The sequence below is a fragment of the Anomalospiza imberbis genome, chromosome 2 (genome assembly GCF_031753505.1).
Source record: "Anomalospiza imberbis isolate Cuckoo-Finch-1a 21T00152 chromosome 2, ASM3175350v1, whole genome shotgun sequence".
Lineage (NCBI taxonomy): Eukaryota > Metazoa > Chordata > Aves > Passeriformes > Viduidae > Anomalospiza > Anomalospiza imberbis.
In genome coordinates this window covers 9,750,924-9,772,634 of record NC_089682.1, presented here as the reverse complement: position 1 = coordinate 9,772,634, position 21,711 = coordinate 9,750,924, and the positions used below count along the sequence as shown (strand labels likewise).

The 21,711-nt window shown below is 41.3% G+C and overlaps 1 protein-coding gene across 1 annotated transcript; it reads right to left on the bottom strand.

Annotated features, from left to right (window-relative positions):
• Positions 1 to 684: 684 nt before the first annotated feature.
• TMEM47 (transmembrane protein 47) lies at positions 685 to 21,307 on the bottom strand. Its single transcript, XM_068179790.1, has 3 exons — positions 20,781 to 21,307; positions 7,855 to 7,995; positions 685 to 1,444 (listed from the first exon to the last, which is right to left on the bottom strand). The coding sequence occupies exons 1-3, from the start codon at positions 21,004 to 21,006 to the stop codon at positions 1,266 to 1,268; spliced, it is 546 nt and encodes a 181-aa protein (XP_068035891.1). The 5' UTR covers positions 21,007 to 21,307; the 3' UTR covers positions 685 to 1,265.
• Positions 21,308 to 21,711: the final 404 nt, after the last annotated feature.

Sequence of the window (21,711 nt, the reverse complement as noted above, 5' to 3'; positions counted from 1 at the left end):
ACCAGATTTTAAAAAAATGGCAGTTTTTAAATTTGCAACACCCTTAGAAAAGAATTTTTTGCAAGTATTATATTTCACATGGAATAGCAAGAAGTTATTTTTGTCCAGTTCTCCCTAAACTTGATGTGAACTTTTAAGCATTTCCCATAACACAGAGTCTGTACAAGGGCATATACAGAAGACAAACCATTGTGTGTTTATTTTGTAACACCAATCAAAATTGGGGGTACCAATCCAAGACTTTCAAGAATGTGTACAAAGTTAGTATTTTAACCACTGCATCACAGCTCATATTACAATTTTAGGATGAATCATTTCTCTCCCTCTGCATATATATTTGCATTATATATATTCATTTATACTAACAAATACCTTTCAAAAATATAACTGAACTTGTTCCATATGCGTTTTTTTTCATGACAATGTTTGCAAGTTAAATGGTTACTCAGGACAACTGCAATTCATTCACACATTTTAGGTGTCTCAGGGACTGAACAGGTCTTTTTCTATTCCCCTTTATCTTCAACCCTCCAGCAAAACACTGAGAGCTGAGACAACTTCCAACTACACAGTCAGAAGCACATGTCTCTGGGTTTGGACTTCCTTCAACAATCTGCTACAGCTGGCATGGTGATGTGGATTACTAATTCATGAAATCCTGTGTGGGTTGGTGGCTTGTTTGGGTTTTTCTTTTTTTTAATTATTCTACCAGCACACTGTTGAATGCAGATATTAGACAAGTCATTAACCAGTTACATTCACTGCCCTCAACACAGTCCCTTGCAACTAATTCCTTAAGAGCGCTTTTGAGCAAGTAACAAGGGGCCAAGTCAGCCTATTGTACAAGATGCCATTGCCTGCTTATCAGACATCTGAATCCTCTATGATACAGGGAAACTTCTAAGTGGAGCCCATACCAGCTGCTCCCCTGAAGGCAATAGCAGATGCTGGCATTGCATTCTCATTCCAGCTAGTTTTCTCACAATGATCGCTGTCACGTAGATCCTTTTGCTTGTTGTCAGGAAAAATGAAGTTTATGTATCAGCAGCTTGCAGCATCTGCCTATGTAAGATCAGCATTCCTAGTGTTTGCAGTTCTTCTAAATGGTTGTAAAAGCTGGTTACAGTGTTCACACCCAAAAGGCAAAGGCTATTTTATCAACAGAGCAGACTGTTTGGTGCTCCACAAGTGTTCTAAAAAAACTGTGAGCTAGAAAAGATGGGGTAATCCTTTTTTTTTTTTTTTTTTCTTTTCATTAAATGATTCTAGTAATAGTCTTCATAGTTCTTAGGGTTCAGGCAATAAAGAATGGCACCCCCAAATGAAAATATAGTTGCACCCCACGCCAGGCCATAGCCCCAGTTGAATTCATGGTATATTTTCAAGCTGACCGTTTCGATGAACTTGATTGGGTAAAGGACTAAGCTGCAGACCTGGAGAACAACTGAAAGAGAAAAAAATACAAATGTCAGAAAAAGCTTTATTTTGTTTCCCTAGAACAAAGAAAATATCAAATAACTAAAATTAACATTCAAAATGCTTTTGGTGATTTTTAGTTTGTAAGTGCTGCTCTTTTTAAATCACCTTCATTTCATTCACAGAGAACAGAGCAGTTCTTCCATATTCCCTCATTGATGAACAAATATTATTGCTGTGATATAATGATGACCCTTCAAATGTCTACAAAATAAACAGTTAGTGTTTCCCAAATTATTTTCTGTTTCTCCTTTATATTTTAGTTTGCAGTTATTACTCCTTCCATAACAGCAAAACTTGTTCTATTGCCATTATAAATAAGTCAAAACGAGAAGCGAGAATACATATTAAGAAATGTTGCTGAGAATCAAATAATTTACTTAGCCTAGAAATAATTCATTGTCATAGGTGATGTATACTTGTGCTCAGTAGAGACTCAGTGAATCACATATTTCATATTCATTACTGTGTTCTGTAAGCAGAATTAATGACATTCTCACACAGAATACCAAGGAATCTATAAAATTTGATCAGTCACTAAACTTCAAACTGGCAAACTATTATGAATTTAGAGGGTGGGTCAGAAATACTGTGTGATGAAAGAAGATAATAAAATAGGTCAAATCCAAGACATTAAAAAGCTTTAAAATCATTACTTCCTATAGCACTGTCTCTGAGATCCACAGACACACATTGGCCATTTCCCTCTCACACACACCCTTGTCCAACTGGCCCCTTTCATTAGCCCTGGAGGGAAATGCTCACCTGTCCTGAGGACATGACTGGTATGAGGAAATCATATCCCATGTTCATCAGAACCTCAGTGATAGAACTCACTGGAAATTTCAGCTCATCCACCTTAGCCTACAGAGTAAGTCTTTGGACCCTTACTTGAGACTGACAGTCTGAATAATGTTTGCACAGTGGATTTTCTGATGTGGGTATCAAAATCCACAGGACTTTTTTTTTTTTAAATTCTACAGTTATTGAAGTGTTACTTAATGTTATTCCATTTGAATATAATTTTTTGTATGTCAGCTCACAAAATACTGTACAACATTTGAGAAACTCTGGCAGGGTACACTGAGAAAAGCAACTACTCTTATGAAAAGATTATGTATTCCAGTTCTGTATAATGAGACCATCTTTACATCCAAAAGTACCTCAGCATATGCTCAGCTTTCAGAAACATCTTTAAGACCATTCAAGGTCAAAAAGGATTTCTGAAAATGTATGGAAATATGAGAGTTTTTCTTTAGTGCCTTCCTGCACTGGGGATGCAGCATCTCTGCTGAGTCAGTGCAGAAACTGCTTCATGTGTGTCTGTGTCAAGTGCAAGCCAAGAAGTCTCCACCTTTCTCATTGTAACATATGAAGTATGTCTAATTTCAATCTACAGATTGGACTTGTCAAAACACAACCAAAAAAAAGTGATTCTCTTGGAAGAGGAACATGTTGCTAAAGCAGCAACACACACACACAAGAGGGTTTTTTGACATTTCCATAGCGAGGGTTCCAGCTTTTCCTACTATTGATCCAGATATGCTATTGTAGAACTCAGAGGAAGTGCTGGCAGCAATTGGCTGGTGGGAGCAGCCACCCTACATAGCACTGTCATCACTTTGCACTGATTTTGCCTTCTGTCATTGTTTTTCCCTGTAGAGCAGGAAGGGAGCTGTGTAAGCTAGAGGCAGCAGTTAGCAAAATTATGAGAAATGACCAGCATGACCCCAAAAGATGTTGAAAGCAATGCCTGCAACTACTGATCTGTTTCTAATGAATCTAAAGGAACTCCATGCTATGCTGATCTGCTTAAGGGAAGTGTGTATTATCTTTCTTCAGAAGCACAAGTCTTTTCCTGTAGAAAAAAACAGGCTGCAAAGGAAATCTTAAAAAATCTGCTACTCAAATGCTGTTCAGAAAAGACTAATCATCTCAAACTTGATTGTTCACTTCAAATGTAGACATGTTTTTATGAAGCACTATGATGCCTGTGGTATGGGAACAGGAATACTAGTTTTATTCCATTCACATGAAATACAAGCAATTATACATACTCATCATATTAAAAATGCAGAAATTGTAAGAAATACTTTAAAAGTAGGAAAATATAATTTCAGTCATCTTTTTTTTTTCTTTGTACAAATGTTTGACTATAAGTTTTGACGTCAAAAAAAATTCTACTTATGATGTGGCTTTCTAATTTATCTGTAATTATGAAAATGCTGGTGCTGGCTAGTAAGTTCTGCACTTCTGTTCTTTACCTCCTGCTCATTTCAAATGAATAAAGCACTTCATTAATATAAGTTTCAAAGATTACCTGAAAATGTAGCTGCAACAATGATAGAAAAAAAAATTCCTCTTTGCAGTGCCAAGCAAGCTGGTAGTAATGTGAGTGGACACTAATCTCAGAGATTCAGGATGGACATCAACAAAGAAAAAAGTATCATAAGGAGGGCAGCATGGGCCCAGGACTGTCGGAGTCCAGGACATCCCTCTGGATGCCCTGGCTGTCTCAAGACCCTGGCAGGGGTCTCAGAGACCCTGGCACAAAGTCAAAAAACACCTGTGGCTTCGATTGTAGCCTGTGGAAAACTGTCAACTCTGGATGAGGAATTGCAAGTCACAAGGGTTTTAGCAGTGTGATATTTAAACTAACACAGGGTAGAAAAACAGAATTTTGGGGTTTTTAAGATAAGGAGTTCAGGGACAAGATGGAGGGATTTGGGCGGGTCCTGACCTCCTTCTTGTTCTTCTTGTCCTCCAGGTCTTGCTGTGATAGTAACACTTTTCTATGGGTTTAAGGTAGGGACACACTGTCCAACATAAATGTTAGGTATTGGTAATAAATTGTAAACATAGTATACATAACTTTTGATATAAAATGTAAACAACCGCCCGACAGGGCAAAGCAGAATGCCATGGCTGCTTTGCTGAGAGGATCTCGGCAAGTCAGAGAAAAAATATTGTAGATAAGAAATAATAAACAACCTTGAAAAAGCAACTGGAAGCATTCAAAGACCTCTTCTTCAGTGACGTTCGGGCTAAGGGAAGCAAAGACTCTTTTTGGATCTCTTTTGGGGTCACCCTGACCTATAGGAACCCCGAGAAAGACAGAAATCCACACAGGACAACACGCTTGGAAAGGCTGCAACATCTTCATCCTTGAATTTCTTCAAAACTGGACTAGACAAAGCTGTCACTGTTAGTGACCATCCTGCCTCAACAAGGAGATTGGAGCACATAACCTACAGAGTATTTTCCCCAATAGTATTTCTTTGATATTATGACTCTTTTTGCTGCCCTGTAGCAACCTGCACTACATTCTACTGAAGTCAGTCCTACTTTTTCAGATCATTCCATCAACTTCACAAAATCAAATTCTGGCTTTCAATGTTTCCGCTATTTTTTCTACTTCCACTGTAAAATTTGACAAGTAAACTTTCATTCTATCTTTCACATCATTATGAAAATAGGCAATAACACAGAACTGAGGATGCAATCCAGCTGGATTGTGCTTGCTCTATCAGAATTAAAAGATACCTCCCAAAGTATTCTCCAATTATTACCTGCAACCATTTTAAATTACTCTCTTACGTCTAATATTTAGCCCCATCTAGCATGTAAAAGCATCTTGTGAAATGCATTAAAAGCTCACTAATGTCAACAGGTTATTCTTCCAAACTCTGTCACAATTGTTAAAACAGCACCAAAAGGCAAGCAGCTTTAATTTTTCTTTTGTTTCTTTTATGGACTTTCAGCAAGCACACTTTCTCTTTCTGCCCCTAAATTAGACTTGGTTAGCACTTAGTTAAACAGTAAATGTATCATGAAACTCCTGCACTCACAAGTTTGTGAGCCTGCACTTTGAGGATGCAGTTTTCAGGGCCAGTTTTGTCCATGAGCTCTAAGACACCCCAGCAGGTCCATAAGCTGGAGACCTCCACTAGACCAAAGAGCCACATGAGCCAAGGTGGCTCCATGCAAGATTTCCTGCAACTGCCTCCCTGTCTGCTCCACATTTTTCCATGACCTGAGGCATTCCTCTACCTCTCAACATTAAAATACATACTGTCAGCTCGATGAAAACACATTCACATCTTTTCATCACTTGCTGGCTTATTCTCAGCATCTAGGTTGCATTTTGGTTTTTTTGGTCCTTTTCTTTCTCATCTCTTCCAGTCCTAGTCAGTCAATCTTCTCCCTCACCTACAGCGTTGCTAACTGAAACCTGAAGCTGAGGGGAAAAAAAAAATCAAAACTTGAAGGAAAAAAAATAGCCTGGAGCCAACTGTTTAGACTCTTATAAAGCACCTAGAAATAACTTTTCCATTTTGTCCTTTCTTCCACACAGAGACCTTTTCTACCCAACACCCACACATCATTAAATGTCTCTGGGCAATTCATACTGTGCCCTTTTTCCAGTGGCAGCTGATAGACTCCCAGCCAGAGTTACACAGAATATTTGGTCTTGCCAGCACATTCACAGGTCAGGGTGGTGTTTATCCTGACAGATTTGTGAAATCCACAGATGAAAGCCTGAATCCACAGAAAGCTGCATAAGGCACAAACTGCTACAATCTTAACTTTCCCCTCTTCAGCGGGGAATTTTTTCCATAATTCTTCAATATATGCCATCCATATTCATCTCTACAAATTGCTGACATCAAAGAAAAAATCTGTAGGAAATAAATGTCTTTTAACAATGTAAGTGTCAAATCCTGAAAGGATTCTCCTCGGATTTGCTAGATAATGAAGAAGAATGGGGCAGGTTGTCTTGGCCTCATCATCTCTCCTCTCATATGCTTCAGGTTATGGCCGTTCAAAATGCACATGCACACACACAGAGGCAAAGGGAAGATGTAAACACCATCATAAGCTAAAGAACCAATTTAATTTCCTCTTAGATTCAAGTAAGCATTAAACCCCTTCACCATCAACCTTTTGTAGTAAAGACTAGAAGCAATTTTATGCAGAGGAGAGCACATGAAGACAAACAGTAGGATTTGAGGAAATCTTTTCTTGTGGAAAGACATTTCTTTTTTTAGTACAAACTTAACTACTAAATGAGCGACACAGCAAGACAGGCATGTATGGCTGAATAATTACCGAGTTACTACACGACGTTATGAGAAATGAAGCCAAAAGCCAAATAAGAAACCACTACAAAAATTAAATAACCCCATTTCCTTCAAAGTTAACTGCCCAGCATACCTTATAAACCTCAGAATTAACACTGAATTTTAAAACAATTGCACCAGTACCTTTATTCATTTAACCAAGCAAGCAATGAGAACAAAACCAGACGATTTCCACTCAGCGAATCTGATCCTAGGTTGCTTTAATTTTCTAAAAGCAAATGAAATGTAATCTAGGAATATGTCTTGAACACACAAAAGTGCATTTTGAAGGGCTTGGTTCCATCAAGGCAATGTTATCAGCAGGGGGCAGCAGGAGCTTTCCCGGAGTTCTGCTTCATCCCAAACTCCCTCCAATTCCACGCTCTCATCCTCTCATATCCTCCTAAGTGGCTTTTTTTAATACATCCCAAAGGTTCTGTCATCCTGTTCATTATGGGCTATCAGAAGGGGCTTAAGCTGCTGGCTCCAATGCAGATGTGAGTGACAGGATGAAGGCAAACCACAGTTGGTGAGTCTCAGGAGAATCTGAAACATCCATGCTGACGAAGCCCCAGAGCACCAGAATATATAAAAGGAGATGATTTTATATTGTAATTGTACCTCACTGGACCAGTCTTACAGACAACTCAGATTCTTAGGTCTCCCTTAAGATTTTGTGATAGTTTATATAAACTGCTCCATTTTTCTGTTTTTAAAACCAAACAGGGACTACACTGTGACAGCTTGTTAAATTAATAACCAAGTGAGATGACACAACAAAATTAATTCCTTATGGCACAGGGGCATATATAAACACCTTGAAAGATAATCCTATTTATTTTCACATGTAGAGCTTCCAGGGTTCACCTTTGGGTATTAATTTCCCTGTTTTAAAATTGCAAAAGAGAGAACATTAAAATAAAAATGGCTTTGCATGAAGAATAAAAATGGGGACATCAAGCAGCACAAAGTCACTGATTAAAATTAGTATTCTGAGATTTATCCTCTGTAGTTTCCCCTGCTGCATGTACTTCATAAAACAATAAATATAATGCAAATAAATAATTGTTTATAAACTAATAATAGTGCAACTGCAAAAATGATGAATGCTGTGCAGAACTTACAGCCTGAGAAACCTCACTGGAGTTAAGACAGAAGTAACCAAACACCTCTGAATTAGTATGCAGAACGAGGCATATCTCCCTTCATGAAAGTTCAGCTGCTCTCAGGAAACCTTTTTAATGATGCCAGAGCTTACCTGCAGCAAAGAGCATGACTGCAACAGGTCTGTAAAACCGTCTCCGAGATCCCACGCAGATGGAGATCAGCCCAACCAGGAAAGCTATGAGAATAATGGCAGCACCACCCAGTAGCAGAGCCAGAGTAGCTATCTGCCAGTCTAAAGGGGAAAAAAACAAAGAAGGGGAAAAAAATACAATTTCAGTAAAACAAGCTCTTGGGCCTGACAGAAACAAGAGAATATGAGGAACACACAGGCTGCATCAAGGCTTGAGTAAATAAAGAGCTGTGCCTTGAATTTCTTTTTCCCTTAATTAGTGAATCACCTTCATAAACCAGATGTAACTCAGAAGCAGAGCCACAACCTCCCACGCTTACTCAAGCCTTAGTTGGCTTCCTTGGGATTTTGTCTCAAGTAAAACTGAGTCATTTGGTCCCCTGGTTTTTATCCAATTTACAACGAGAAATCGAGGTTGGCTCAGGACTAGCTGGTGTTGTGTTAGCTGCCCCTCAGCCTGCTGTAACTTTCTCACAAAAGAGAGTGAAACCCAAACCTCTGCTTGAGCTGCTCAGGATGACACAGCAAGGGAAATGCACAGAGCCTCATCATACACACCTGTCCCTTGGAAAGTACCAAGGCCACACAGTATGAGAAACAAAACTGAGGAGATACTTAAAGGTGTAATATATTTTTTTTCAACACTAAAAGATAGCTGGAAGTCAAGAATTTCTAAAGGCAGTAACAATCATTAGCCTCAGACCCAGTCAAATCTCAAGCCCATTTTAAAATGTCAATTATCCTCAAGCGTCAGGTTTTCTTCCCCCAAAAGCAATCTCTGCACTTGGCCCAGGGTATTTTCTAGCTATTCTCATATATAATGGATGCAGTTATAAACAACATATTTGCAGTCTTAAATCACATAAATCAGAATCCATTTGTAAGCTGATGGCCATGATGCACTTATATAACATCCAAAATCTAACTTAAGAGCTTCTGTGGGACTTTAGAAAGGCACAGGCTTTGGGTTGTCTCTTTTCCCAAAAGAATATTTAAGACCTTTCCTCTCTCCAGCAGCAGGCATCAATAAAAAGAATCAGATCACTATTTACTGCTTATCACTACTATTTACTAGTTAAAGGAAGATGATATAAATTCAGCTCATGAGACAAGGACTTATGGATCCTTTGCATCTCACTACTTTGAAAATACTACCAGTCATGTGAAACTCAGAATAAAATGTCCAAGTTCAAAGAAAATAAGATTATTATTTCCAAATTCAATTTAGGTATCTTAAGGTTACTAAAACAACAACAACAATGAACATCTTCTTTTGGGAATGAGTAAAAAGCACTGTTTTAAATAAACAATGGATGCAGTTTCAAGAGGATTCTAATCTGCTGAAGATACAGACGGTGCAGCTGTGGAGTTTGGGAATGCAATGCTGGCAGCTGTTATCACCAAAAAGCCTTCACATTTTACATGAAAAAGGATGAAGGAGATTAAAACAAGAAAGTGGGTAGAAGAGCTATAAAAGCATTGCTTGAAAAGAAAGTGATTTTAAAGGTGTGTTTGTGCAAGTACACACATTTATTTTCATTCTTTTCAGAAATCCAGGCATGTTTTTTACTAATAATTTAATTACTAAGTACTCAACCTTTCAAGAGATTTTACTCCTTGTTTTCTTACTGGACTAAACCCCAAGGCTGGGAACAATCTTTCATTCTATCATCAGCATGCAATCTCTAATGCCAGTTTGCTTTGTGTCCCACTGCTACACTACCATTATTGGGATGGGAATATGATTTTAGTACTGGACAGAGATGTTTCAGTGAGTGGTTTTTAATATTAACATGAGCCTTCAGAAACACCAAGAGGTTAGTGTACTGATGATTTAGAAAGGATTTTTCCAATATCAGAGTGCATTACAGATATAAAACCCAGAAATAAATAAACAGAATGGACCACTTTGGAACAATATGAAAGGAATCCTTGCAGTAGAAAACTACACAGATACAAAAGCCAGCCACACATAAATCCATATCACTCCAAAGTTAAAAGGCACATAAAATTGATGAAGTAAATCAAAGGGCCAGACAGGAAAACTCAGAAACTAAGATTTTTTGAAAGTCACCACAAATAATTAAATATTTCATGTTATCTTTGCATTGATCAGGTGCCAAACTCTAATGCAAAGGGAATGTACAACACTGGAGTAACAGCTAAATGAAAAAAAGGTTAAGCATCCTACTGCTTTCCAAAACCAGACTGGAAAAATCACCAAACAGCTGACAATAAATTAGGCAAAAATGATATAAGTGTGGGGTTAGAATACAGTTTAACTTCCAGGACAAATATACAGATTTGGAAAGGTTAAAAAATAAACAAACTACCTTACTATAGTACTGATGTAGGAGGTAAAAGGACAAATGAGTGTTGGGAGACACCTACACTCCAAACTAAAAAAGAATTGCCTTGGATAAACAAAATTAATTTCTTGAGTAAGACAACCTACTCAGTGATGCTGACAGCAGGACAAAACCAGGGCTCTTACTGCTCCTCACTACCAGCTGGGGGGCAGGTACTGAATGCTGGGCCACATCTGGAATTGCCTATTTATTTTAGCCCCTTTCACAGGAGCGTACAATGCTACCAGCCTTTGCCTTGAGCTGCAGGGACTTTGGTTGAAGAACATCATGAAGGTCAGACATTAGTGCTCAAAGAATACAGGAATAAACTTTCCTATAGTGGCTAAGATAGTAACTACATGTTTAAATCTCCTTGTCATCTTGGAAAAATATTAACTTTCAATTCCGAAAGCCATTTGATTTGGTGACAAAATAAAGCTTATGGTGGACTAAAAAAGCAAAATCTTCTGCATGGGTCTTCTACTTAACAGCATTTTATTTTTAACCCAGGCCATTGAACTTTACACAAAATAAAAGAAAGATCCAAAGAAAATAGAACCACTACCTCTGAAGGCAGAGCACCCTGTAAATGAGGGCTACAATTTAAACACATACAGCAAACAGAGTTTTTCTGCAATAAAGATCTGTAGTGTTTCTCAGACTACCCAAGAGTGATTTACAGGACACAGCACCAGAATGGGATCAGGAGATTGTTCTGTTACACAGTGCTACTGGTACACAGAACATAAACATCACAAACCTACTTCAGAGCATCCAAAATATGCTTGTACCTCTTCTAGGCATGCACCAGTCTTGCAAATAAGTTACTAATAAGAACTGTAAGTTCAGGAGCCTCAGCAGTTCAGTGAAACTGTTCTCACAGAGATAGAAATATTCAAAAACACAAGTAAAATGGGGCCTTATAGATGATAAATATTAGTTTTCTGCATTCAAAATGCAATTGGTTACACTTGAAGAATACATATCAGTCTTTTTTGCTTTACACCACTACAGTTTTTTAAATTATCTAAAAAAATATTAGGAACAAGTAAAAAAACTAGTAAAGCTCACAGAAATGTTAATAAACTTTTAGACTTTAAAAAGCACTGTGATCTAATGTCATGCTCAAGTAAGATTCCCTATATTGGCTTAGATAACTTTAGATTTTTTCAGTGTTCCACCATTTTAGCAATTCATTAAGAACTACACTAATAGTGCCACCTATCCCATCCAAACTAGAATTAAGACATTTTTGACAATTGTTAAGTAACTCGAGAGATTTCTTAAGAAAAGGCTCACTTAATGTATCCTATTTTTAGGTCTGAAAATCCCCAAGAAGCATCCCAATGTCTATAACCATGAGAAAGATACACTGCAGTTCTGACAGTGATTACACTGTTTGCATATTTTTAACTATAACAATCTGCCCATTAGTTTGGGGATGTGGGCTTCAGTATTTGGAAATATATCTAAATATGAAGCTAGGCACTTAAGACATATTTTCAATATGTGTTTGGTGAAATTTTTTTTTAAATTACCATCTTCAGTTAAAAAAAAAAAAAAAAAAAGCTACAAACCATGATAATACTGTTTCTTTTCAGTTAGTTCCTCATACAACAGTCAGTGCCTTTCTGGGGGACAGCTTGGTCTCCTTGCTATTTGGAAATTCTGCCTGTTTCTTAGTGACCCAGAGGCACAGTGCCAGCTGTACACTGACATTTCTAACTCTCCCTCCCTTCTTTTCCCAAAAGAAATGACCCAAGGCTTTAAGCTGTAATTTTTAATTAAGAGCAGCACTATTTCCTCAACTTCATGGACAAAATACTTCACTACTAGGAAAAAATCAGGGAAAGCCATAAAAGAAGAAGAAATCACATCAAAGTCCTGAAATGTGTATTTTAATAACTAGGTCATTTTTTAATGCAAGAAAGATCAATGCAAAAGGATAGTAAAGATGCCATGTTTTCAATATGGTATCCCAAAATTAAATATTTTTTTCAACATGGCATTCTACCAAGTAAAAGAAGTAGAAGAAGTGGTGGGCATAGAAACATACTGTGGAATATGTGAAGGATTTGTGTATAGGGCTCTTCCAGACAGTGCATGTGAACTGAATTAATTTCTTAAGAAACAATCAAATATTCCTTTCTTCCATACAACAGCTCTTTAACAAGTGTTCTCATAAAGGCTGAAGTACCAAAATGCATGCAGCTGTTACATGATGAAGGCAATGCCTGACCTTCTAAACAAAACAAAATCTTGGTAAGAAACAAAACCACAACACTCAATTAAGTTGTTTTGAGTCATTGCAATGCTTCTATTTATCAAGTACCTGCCCTCAGACAATAAATACTCTAAGAAATTGCAATATAGCATTTAAAATCAAGAATAATGATTTTGAAAGAATGTGTGAAGCGGAGAAACTTGAGGCACCCACACATAAGAAATTAAATGTAACCCACTGAGTATCATAAAAATCAACTTAAATAAATAGGATAGCTAGAGATATTCCTAATTGCTTCACATTCAAACTTAGATATCAAATAGACAACAAAGGTTTAAGAAGTGTAGTGTATATATAAAAACATAAAGGCAAACTCCAATTCCTAAAAGTCCTTTGGTTGCATGATCAATGAGATTTCTTCTTTCTTCAGCAGGATCATGAGCAGAGGCCTCTGTGCAGGGCGAAGGTCCACTGAATTCTGTGGAAAAGCTGAGGAACAGCGGGAGCCATTAAGTTCTCACATCAAATTACTCCACAGAGGTCTCCTCTGGAGCCTCAAACTGAGGCAAAATGATAGAGCTGCTCAGAAGAATTCTGCCCTGGGTGAAGGGGATGTTGGCTAAAGCTGGGAAGTCCAGTGCCTGCAAGTTCCTCTGCTCCTGTACAGCCAGCCTGCAAGTGCAGCCCTTTGGGATCCCACAATGGACATTTCTGCACACTGCAGGCACAAGTGCTTCCTGGCAAGATCCATACCAAACCTCCATAAATTGCTCTAGCCACAGCTTTTCACAGTGGAGCCTTGTACAAAAATGACAATAAATATTGTCTGCTCATTGATTAGTATACTATGCTTACTAGTGCTGGCTGCTGCACAGACATACTCTGGCTTTTATATTTTCTTTTTATTTTATGGGTTGAGAATAAGATTTTTCTGAAGTAGGAAAATTACTTGTGCATGTGGCTACTCTCAAGTCACTCAGACACTTGAAAAGCATTACCTGAGCTACAAGACCCAGCCAGCTCTGGCTGAAAGCATAATTTCCTTAAAAGAGAACTCACTTTACACCAAGGGTTTATTTTAAAAGCCATAAATTTAAACAAATGAAATAACTATGTTAAGTCACAGGTATGTTAAAAAGAAGGACATGACATTTTCCCTAAGAAATCTGTCTTCATCCACACACAGCAGCACATGAAACAAAGCCCTGGATAACCCAAGTGCTGCACAACACCTGTGGGACTAACAGCAAGACTTTCCCAGAGCTCCAATTCACCAGGACACTGACAACACCCATAGAGAAATTTAAGCATTTCATGTTGGGTGCCAAAATCCCTAAGTGCCTCCTAAGGATAATTCAGAGGCTCCACATAAGGCATCAGTCATTTTGCATTTACTGTACAAGAGGCTTGTAGGATGATTTAGCGCTCCTGATGCCGAGTGGAGAGTCACTTAGAATCAGTCAAAGAAAAAGAGAACAAGCAGAGAGACATCCAAAAAACAGCTTTCTGGTGCAGAGCCTGTGTCTTACAGAGGTGCAGAATGCTAATGGAGAATGAGGGCAGCCGACCAGTGAAGGAGGAACAGCAGATAACTCCTTAGCTGCCATACACCAGGGGCTAGAGAGCTTCTCAAAAGCTGCAAGGCCTTTGCTTCCCAGCTCTGGCTCCAGTCTCCAGCCTCACACCTCTGCTCCCTTTTCCCAGTGGGATTTCTTGATTGCTAGGGTAGGCTGTAACTGCCCTCCTCCATCTGCTAGACCCAAGGCACAAAAAGATTTATGAGGTCCATGAACAAACAGGTACAAGGAAATCCAGATCTGAATCTTGCTGCAGAGAGGCTCTTATTTAACTGGTCCCTTCTGTTGCTGTTGATGCACCTTTCCCCTGATGCACAGGAATGCTGACCATTACTGGATGGTGGCCCTGACTCAGGGCTCTCTCACCTTTGAGGGAAAAAGGCCTTAGCAGCCCCCTACGGAGCTGCAACCCTCTCACCTGGGCTCCTCCTATGGCCTTCCTCTTCTCAAGAGCGAGGTAAGTGAGATGAGAGAGGAGGAGGTTGACTATTCCAGGCAAGATAACAGCCCACTGGCAGGATGCTCTCCCAGCTACCCTCCTCAGCCTGGAAAGTCTGGGGAAATAACTAGACAGCCACTATGCAGACTGCTCACCTTGCCATGGAAAGCAGTGCCCCTCACCTTCCACCCAAAGATGCCATTGGGAGTGCAGGGGACAATTTGGTTATATCTGTAAAAATATGGTAAGCAACTCTACTGCTGTGTGAAAGAGACAGCAAGACAACAAAATGGTCTAAATGCCTGGGGGGAGTGCAGATGCATGAGCAACTTGAAACACAGCAACTGCTTGCTCACCTGCCCATGGACACACACCTCTCCTGAAGAATAAAGCTTGTATTCCTTATTTATATGAAATATATACACTTTGCAGAGGTGTGGGTTGGGGTGAGGTATGTTTTATGTCTGCTCTGTGGCCCACCTTTATTTCTAAAATCACCAAGTCCTTTAAACAAGCACAACTTCAAGTAAAAATTTAAATGGTGCCATTAAATAGATCTTTATTTTACCATTTATAAACAACACACATTGCGCACTGCTTTTGCCAACAGAGGACTTCAAGACAAGCACAGCATTACAGAAAATCATGTAATCTATAATTCATTCACAGAATAGTACAGCATGTACTCAGGCATTTCCTCTATTGGATACACAGCATTCCTCTGAGATTAGCTTGCTACAATGTCATTTTAATTATTGGATATTCATTAATTCAATAAAAATAATAAAAAAAGCTCAAACAACTGCACACACCCACAACTTTGAGAACTTCACAAAAACCTGGAACTCTTAGAACTCTGCCATTAGGAAAGAAGTGTGGGAGATGTGTTATACAAGCTTTTCACAGTAAGCTCACTATTTCTGACCTCTTCTATAAAAGCTACTACTTTTTAGCAATCTGAAATACTATGCTTTGCATTGGAACTGGAATGTAACTATTTTCACAGTTATCAATGTTCTTCCAGAAAACTGGCAATCTTCTGCAACTTTCAAAACACATTCCATTCTTCCTTGAGAAAAACAAGTAGCATTTAAAAGAGTTTGAGGTGTACTTCCTATCAGAACAATGACTTTAAGGGGAACAAGTGAAATACATAAAGCAATACAGTTGGTTGGACTTTTACCACTCCTCCTGTTACCCTGAATCTTATGTGGTCATCTTGGGCCACAAATCAGTAGCAGAGGCAAGGCCACTCTCTATGCAGTTCTAAAAATCTCACCAAGTATTAAAACTCCAGGGACATAATATTTAATAAACAAAACTTAAAGCAACAGGATACATTGCTGATTTTAAAATTGCAATGAACAACAGCAGTAGCAATAACCCACTATAGCTGCAAGTCTTTATTTTTCTTTTTAAGAGTATTATCACTGATAAGGTGTGTGGTGTTCTTGCCCTGATCAGATGAACTCACACAAACATCACAGATGTGCTTTAACCGTGTCTCTTACTGCTTGGAGAAAGGTGGCTGCAATGGTAGCCTCCAACATACTAAAAGGTCCAGACTGCTGAACAGGATCTGCTGCTCCCATGGCCTTGGGAAGTCTGAGGCTAAAATAACTGGTCCATCTGTAGACAAGGAGCATTCCTTAAAATATTCTATCAGGGGCCGCTTTGAGGGGTAGTTAAGCCAATTCAAGGCATTCTGCACAGTTTGAAGAAGCCAGATAGACATCAGGCATAAACAGAGTATCAGTCATCACAGAATCACAAGAATAATTTATGTTGGGAAGGGCATCTAGAAGTCACCTAGTTCAGCTCCCCATGGAAAGTAGTGCCAACCTTCAAGTCAGACTCAACTTCAAAATTAGATCAGCCTGCTCAGAGTCTTAGACACTGAGTGTGAAGTAGTATGGCTTTTGATTTTATATCCATCTTCAGATACAGCGATGGGGATGATTATTAGAGCTAATACACAAAATAACAGACTACAGTATTCAAAACCAGAAGGAATGTTTTATTAATTCTTCCTTAGATTGTATGAGCCACTTTTTTCAGGTAAGTAAAATCACATTCATTTTTCTGTTAAGCCTTGCTGAGCTTTTCACAAATACATGTCAACATCAAATCTGAGCAATGATCCAGATCTTCTAATGAGGAAGCTGCTTTTGAGCTAGCAATATCCCCTTGGAACAGCTCCTTAGATTCTGAACAAGGAGATACCATCCAAGACTATTCTGGCATATCAATTCAGATAGCTGCATCTAATGTGTAATTAAGGTTAAGCCCCTTGAAGTACTACTGAATGAACAGCCTCTGATGCTGTTCTTATTTTAAGAACAAATTAGAACAAAATTACAAGCATAAAACTAGACTCAAGTTGTTTTCTGCACTATGCTATAGGCTAAGCTTACCTTCATTGTTTGCTCATCACAAAGTTTAATACACATTCAGAGACTCTGCTGCATGTATTTCCTGGAGATGCTTTGTTTATCAAGTATTCATAGGCAGTTCTAAAAGAGCATAATATTCTTGAAGAAAACTGAATGCTGCATAAAGAAATCCACATGTTGTAAAGTAACAAAGCCATATACCCCACATTCACCAAAATGAATACAGTTAATCAAAACCATTAAAATGTATTTTTATATATGCTGTTTTCACAATAAATTGAAAGGCTGCAAAGGAGCCACTGTTTTCTAAGAAAAGCATATACACATATTTAAGTCAAAATAGACAATGTTCACCTGCAGGTCAGATTCTATGGAGCCCTTTATTTTTTCTACATTACTTTTGTGTATCTTTGATTTAAAGAGCCATATTTGCAGCAGTCTATTGCACAAATTCAAATTTACTGTTATTAATCTGCAGGAAGAAGACAAGTACCTGTGCAGGTATAGATACACCAGGCAGTTTTACACAGGATGCATTTAATTTTAATTCTGTAACAGGAATAAATATTCATATATAACTCTTGATAAATGTGTAAATGAACCATCACAAACTAGATATAATGCATTTCAAATAAGGTCTAAAAAATAAATTTGTTTTAAGATGCACAAGTTTAAAATAAAGTTGGTCTAAAGTCAACTTGTGCATTAGCCAAGATAGGCTTTGATGACAGAAAACAGCTATATGCCAAGACAGGTGGTGAAACTTCAGAGCTTTACAACTGCATTTCTGAATTTCAAGATTTTGTAATGAGGCTTTCCACACTGGCAACTTTGTTATTAATCTCCTGAAGTTGCTGCTAGTGGAAGATTTACACAGATCCTAAAGGCTCAAAAAAAAAAAAAAAAAACGCAAATTAAGATTAGATATTTTATAGTTTTCATATGTCAAAAAATTAATTTGACTCACTATTTTACATACTTGAACCATAATTATTGTGAAGTACTTACACAAGTTTAAAAGCAGTATATGACCAAAAAGTACTTGCAAGTTACAAAAAATCCATTGGAACAGTGAAAGAATGAATGTGAACACATGCTCCAAGCACTAGCAATGCTCCAGGAAAAACGAGATTATTCCCTGGTACAACAGCCAATGCAACCATGCTCTGTGCATTTCCTTCTGCTCTCCACTACCAAGCTGCCCTTCTGACAGCAGTCAGGGGTTCTACATCTAATTACAACAGAAGTTTTTAATTAAACCTCGAATATGCTTTAACAGCTTCTAGTATGAGCTTGCCCTTGATGGTGCCACTTGAGGTGCTCTCCTTCAAGGGATGATGAAGTAAATCTCTTAAAACCATGGGTGCAGATGTCTTTTTTCCAGTGTGTGCTGCAGCTTCTCACAGCTAGCTGCAAAGCTGCCTGCACTGGTATCAAGCTAGAAGAGCTTTCCCTGTGGGAGCTCTCCACTATCTGCAAAATGCTGCTTGCTGGATTCACAATGTAGGTGGAAAGTGCACTTAAAATATTAATGCCAGCACACAAAATGGTCTCAAATATGAGCCCAATCCAACCTGGAGAACTCAGTGGCAGCCCTCCTGTTGCCTTTAATGGCAATTGTACCACACTAGCAGAAGGCAAGAGGAAAACAGTGCAGTTTCTCGTATTTCAGGTCTGGTCAGAATGCAGTGCTCTGTGCTGAACACGAGGAAAGTGAAGTGTTTATCCCAGTCACCTCAAGTAAAACAATTATTCACTTCTTCCACAGTAGCTTGTGAAACTTGGCTCTACTAGACTGGAAAGTATTTGAGGAAAATGGGTAAAGCTCATTCAAGGAACTTGAATAAAACTGGATAGGCAGGAATTTGTGCACATGATACAAGGCACCAGCAGAGGACAGATCAGATTTTCAACACACTGCATCCAATGAAAAATACATCTCATTCCTATCCATCTTCACCCATTCATCTTCCACATCCCCACAGACAGACAGGTGACCAATAGAGGAACAAGAGAGATTAGTGTCCTTTTATGCTGTTCCATAAGCTGTCCTGCTTCTCTCCCAGTCCCACTTTTGTGTGCATGTGTGTGTACACACGCATGCGTGACGGGGAGATGGATGGAGGGGGGAGCCCAGTAAAGTGTGTGGAGCTGGGGGGGATTGGAAGCAGGTTCTCATTCAAGCCGTCTGAAAAGTCTTTCTGTAATCAAGGGGATACTATTTCAGGAGACAGGGAGAAGGGGCAAAGGATTCACGTTGCTAAGGAGACATGCAGAAGCTGACATTCCTACATAAATTTCCATTTATACCAGGGAGGGAAAAGAAAGCACTCCAAACTTTGTGCAAATACCCTGGTAACTGACTGACACCAGCATTTCTTTACAATTCATTTTATGTTACTTAAAACAAAATCCCAAACAACATTTAAACCCTCAAATATTACTGCACATGACAGAAAAAAAAACCAAAATAAGCACAGTAGCAGAGGAACCTGTGTAATTCCGACTCAAACTGAGAACAGTTATTTCCCAGAACTTATGAGACTTCAGAGAATAGAGGAAAACAAAACACACCAAGAATACAGTCAGTCCTTTGCTTTCCCTCCCAAATCACACATCTTGTCCCTGCACTTTTTACCCAACCAAAGAGCACAGCAATCCAAACAGATGATTTATAAATGCAAGTGTGTGTGGACAGGAACGGGGATGAAAACGATGTGGGGGCTGCATTTGTCAGTGTTTCTTTTGGGGCTCCAGAAGTTGCTATCAGGCATAAAGTAAATAAAACCACCCATGAAAACCAAAACAATTATCGCACTACAAAAGAATTTACTGAAAAATATTCAACAGGCAGCCTGTTTTTATCATTCACAACGCGTTTTTGAAGTACTCCAAGCAATAGTGAAATGACATTAAAAAAAAACAAACAATCTGTGATCAAAGACCTAAAAAGGTGAAGAACGAATGAGCATCACGAAATCACAACGGGGAGTGTGGCATGAAGGCAAAGGAGCGTGAAAGACGATGGGGAGATCAGTACGTGCTAGAGAAAGACACACACACGCACACCCGGCGTGATGGAGAGAGTCCAAGCCCAGGCGTCCCCACTCTGGACAAAGCAGCAACCGGTTTTGGTTTAGGAAGCCCCAGCTTTCCAGAACCAGAGACTTCTCCGATGGGGGCGGAGGGGAAGTATAAGATACTCGATCCCAAACAGTTTCTCACTGTACAGGGACGCCGCCACACGGAAAAAATAATCAAAACTAATTCAAACTCGGGATCTTTTATGACAACACCACGGCACATACGGAACCAGTGACTCGCTTTGCTCACTGAAGCCTCACACCTCCCGCACCCTCCGAGCACGATCCGAGCACGGGCGCTCGGCGCTGCCCCTCCCGCACACGCCGCTCGCTGGGAGCGCCGCCGCCTCCACCCCAGCCCGACCGCCGGCGAGATGCGGGTCGGAGAGGCTGGGGGAGGACGGGGAGAAGGAGGAGGGAGAAGAGGCTCAGGAAGGGAAGGGGCGCGGAGGGCTGGCGGGCGGACAAAGGTGCAAGGGACTCTTCGCGGCGGCAGCGGCGGCCGGCGCCGGGAGCCGGGCGGGGACCACGGGCGGCACCGGGCGAGGCGGGGAAGCGGCGGGGGCAGCGGGACGGCCCCGGGCACTGCTCCGGTCCGGGGGGACTGGCCCCAGGAAGGACTGGCATACAGTCCCGAAGGAGACAAGGGTGAAGGAGAGGCAGCTCGAGGGATGCTGGTGGGTCAGCCAGGGCACGGCGAGGGGAAGGAATTCTCAGTGTCCGGGGTGCGGCCAAGGGAGCGGGAGGCGGACGAGGAGGGGGGAAGAAGCAGCAAGGGCTGGCGGCGGAGGGGAGCGGGGCAGCGGGGGCAGCCAAATCTCACCGCTGTGCAGCGTCGACTCGCAGAGCCAGCTGTCCAAATTGCCGGGCTTGCGGCAGGACTCCCAAAGGGACAGGTAGTACTGGTGGTCCGCCGTCACCCAAGCGGGGCTCAGCACAGCTCCCAGGTCCAGGCACAGCGCCAGAAAGATGCACACCAGCCCCACCAGCTTCAGCGGGGTCAGCACCGAGACGCGCACCTCCTCCATGCCGCTGCCGGCCGAAGCCATGGGGCCCAGGGGAGATGAGGAGGACGCGCTGCCGCCGGCCCCGAGGGGAACAGGAGCGAAAGCCCAGCTCCGCGCAGAAGGGGCGGGCGGAGGGAGAAGCGGCGAGACCAGCGCTGTCTAACGGCGGCGAGAGGCGTTCGCAGGCGGCGGCAGCGCCGCTCCCTCCCGCCCTCCTCCGCCGCGCTCCCGCCCCGGTGTATCAGGTGCAGCAGCTGCCCCGGCCCTCCGGCGCCGCCCGGCCCGGCCCGGCCCGGCCCGGCCCGGCGCGGCGCGCTCCGCCCCGTGCCCGCCCCTGCCGGGGAGGCCGGGCCGCGCTCCGCGGGGAAGGGGCGGGGGCGCGGCCCCTGCCGGCCCCGCTCCGCCCCGCCGGGGGCGACTTTGAGGAACTTTGAGCGGCCGCAGGCGGCGCCCGGAGCCGCTCGTATCGCCTGGCATCTCCTCGCATCGCCTCTCATCGATTCCCGCTGCCCCCGAGCGGCCTCCCCGGCCCCCCGGGGGCCTCGGCCGTGCCGGGAGCGGGAGCGGCGGCGGCTCTGCCCGGCGGCCCCGCGATCGCGCCGCAGCCGCCGGGCGCGGCCGGGCAGTGAGGGGGGCCCGGGCCGGCACCCCCGGCCCCGCCGCGGCATCGCTACGGCCAGGAAGCGGGCGAAAGGAAAGGCCGCCTCGGATGCACGATTAGCCGTGCCTGACCTTGATTCTTCTTCT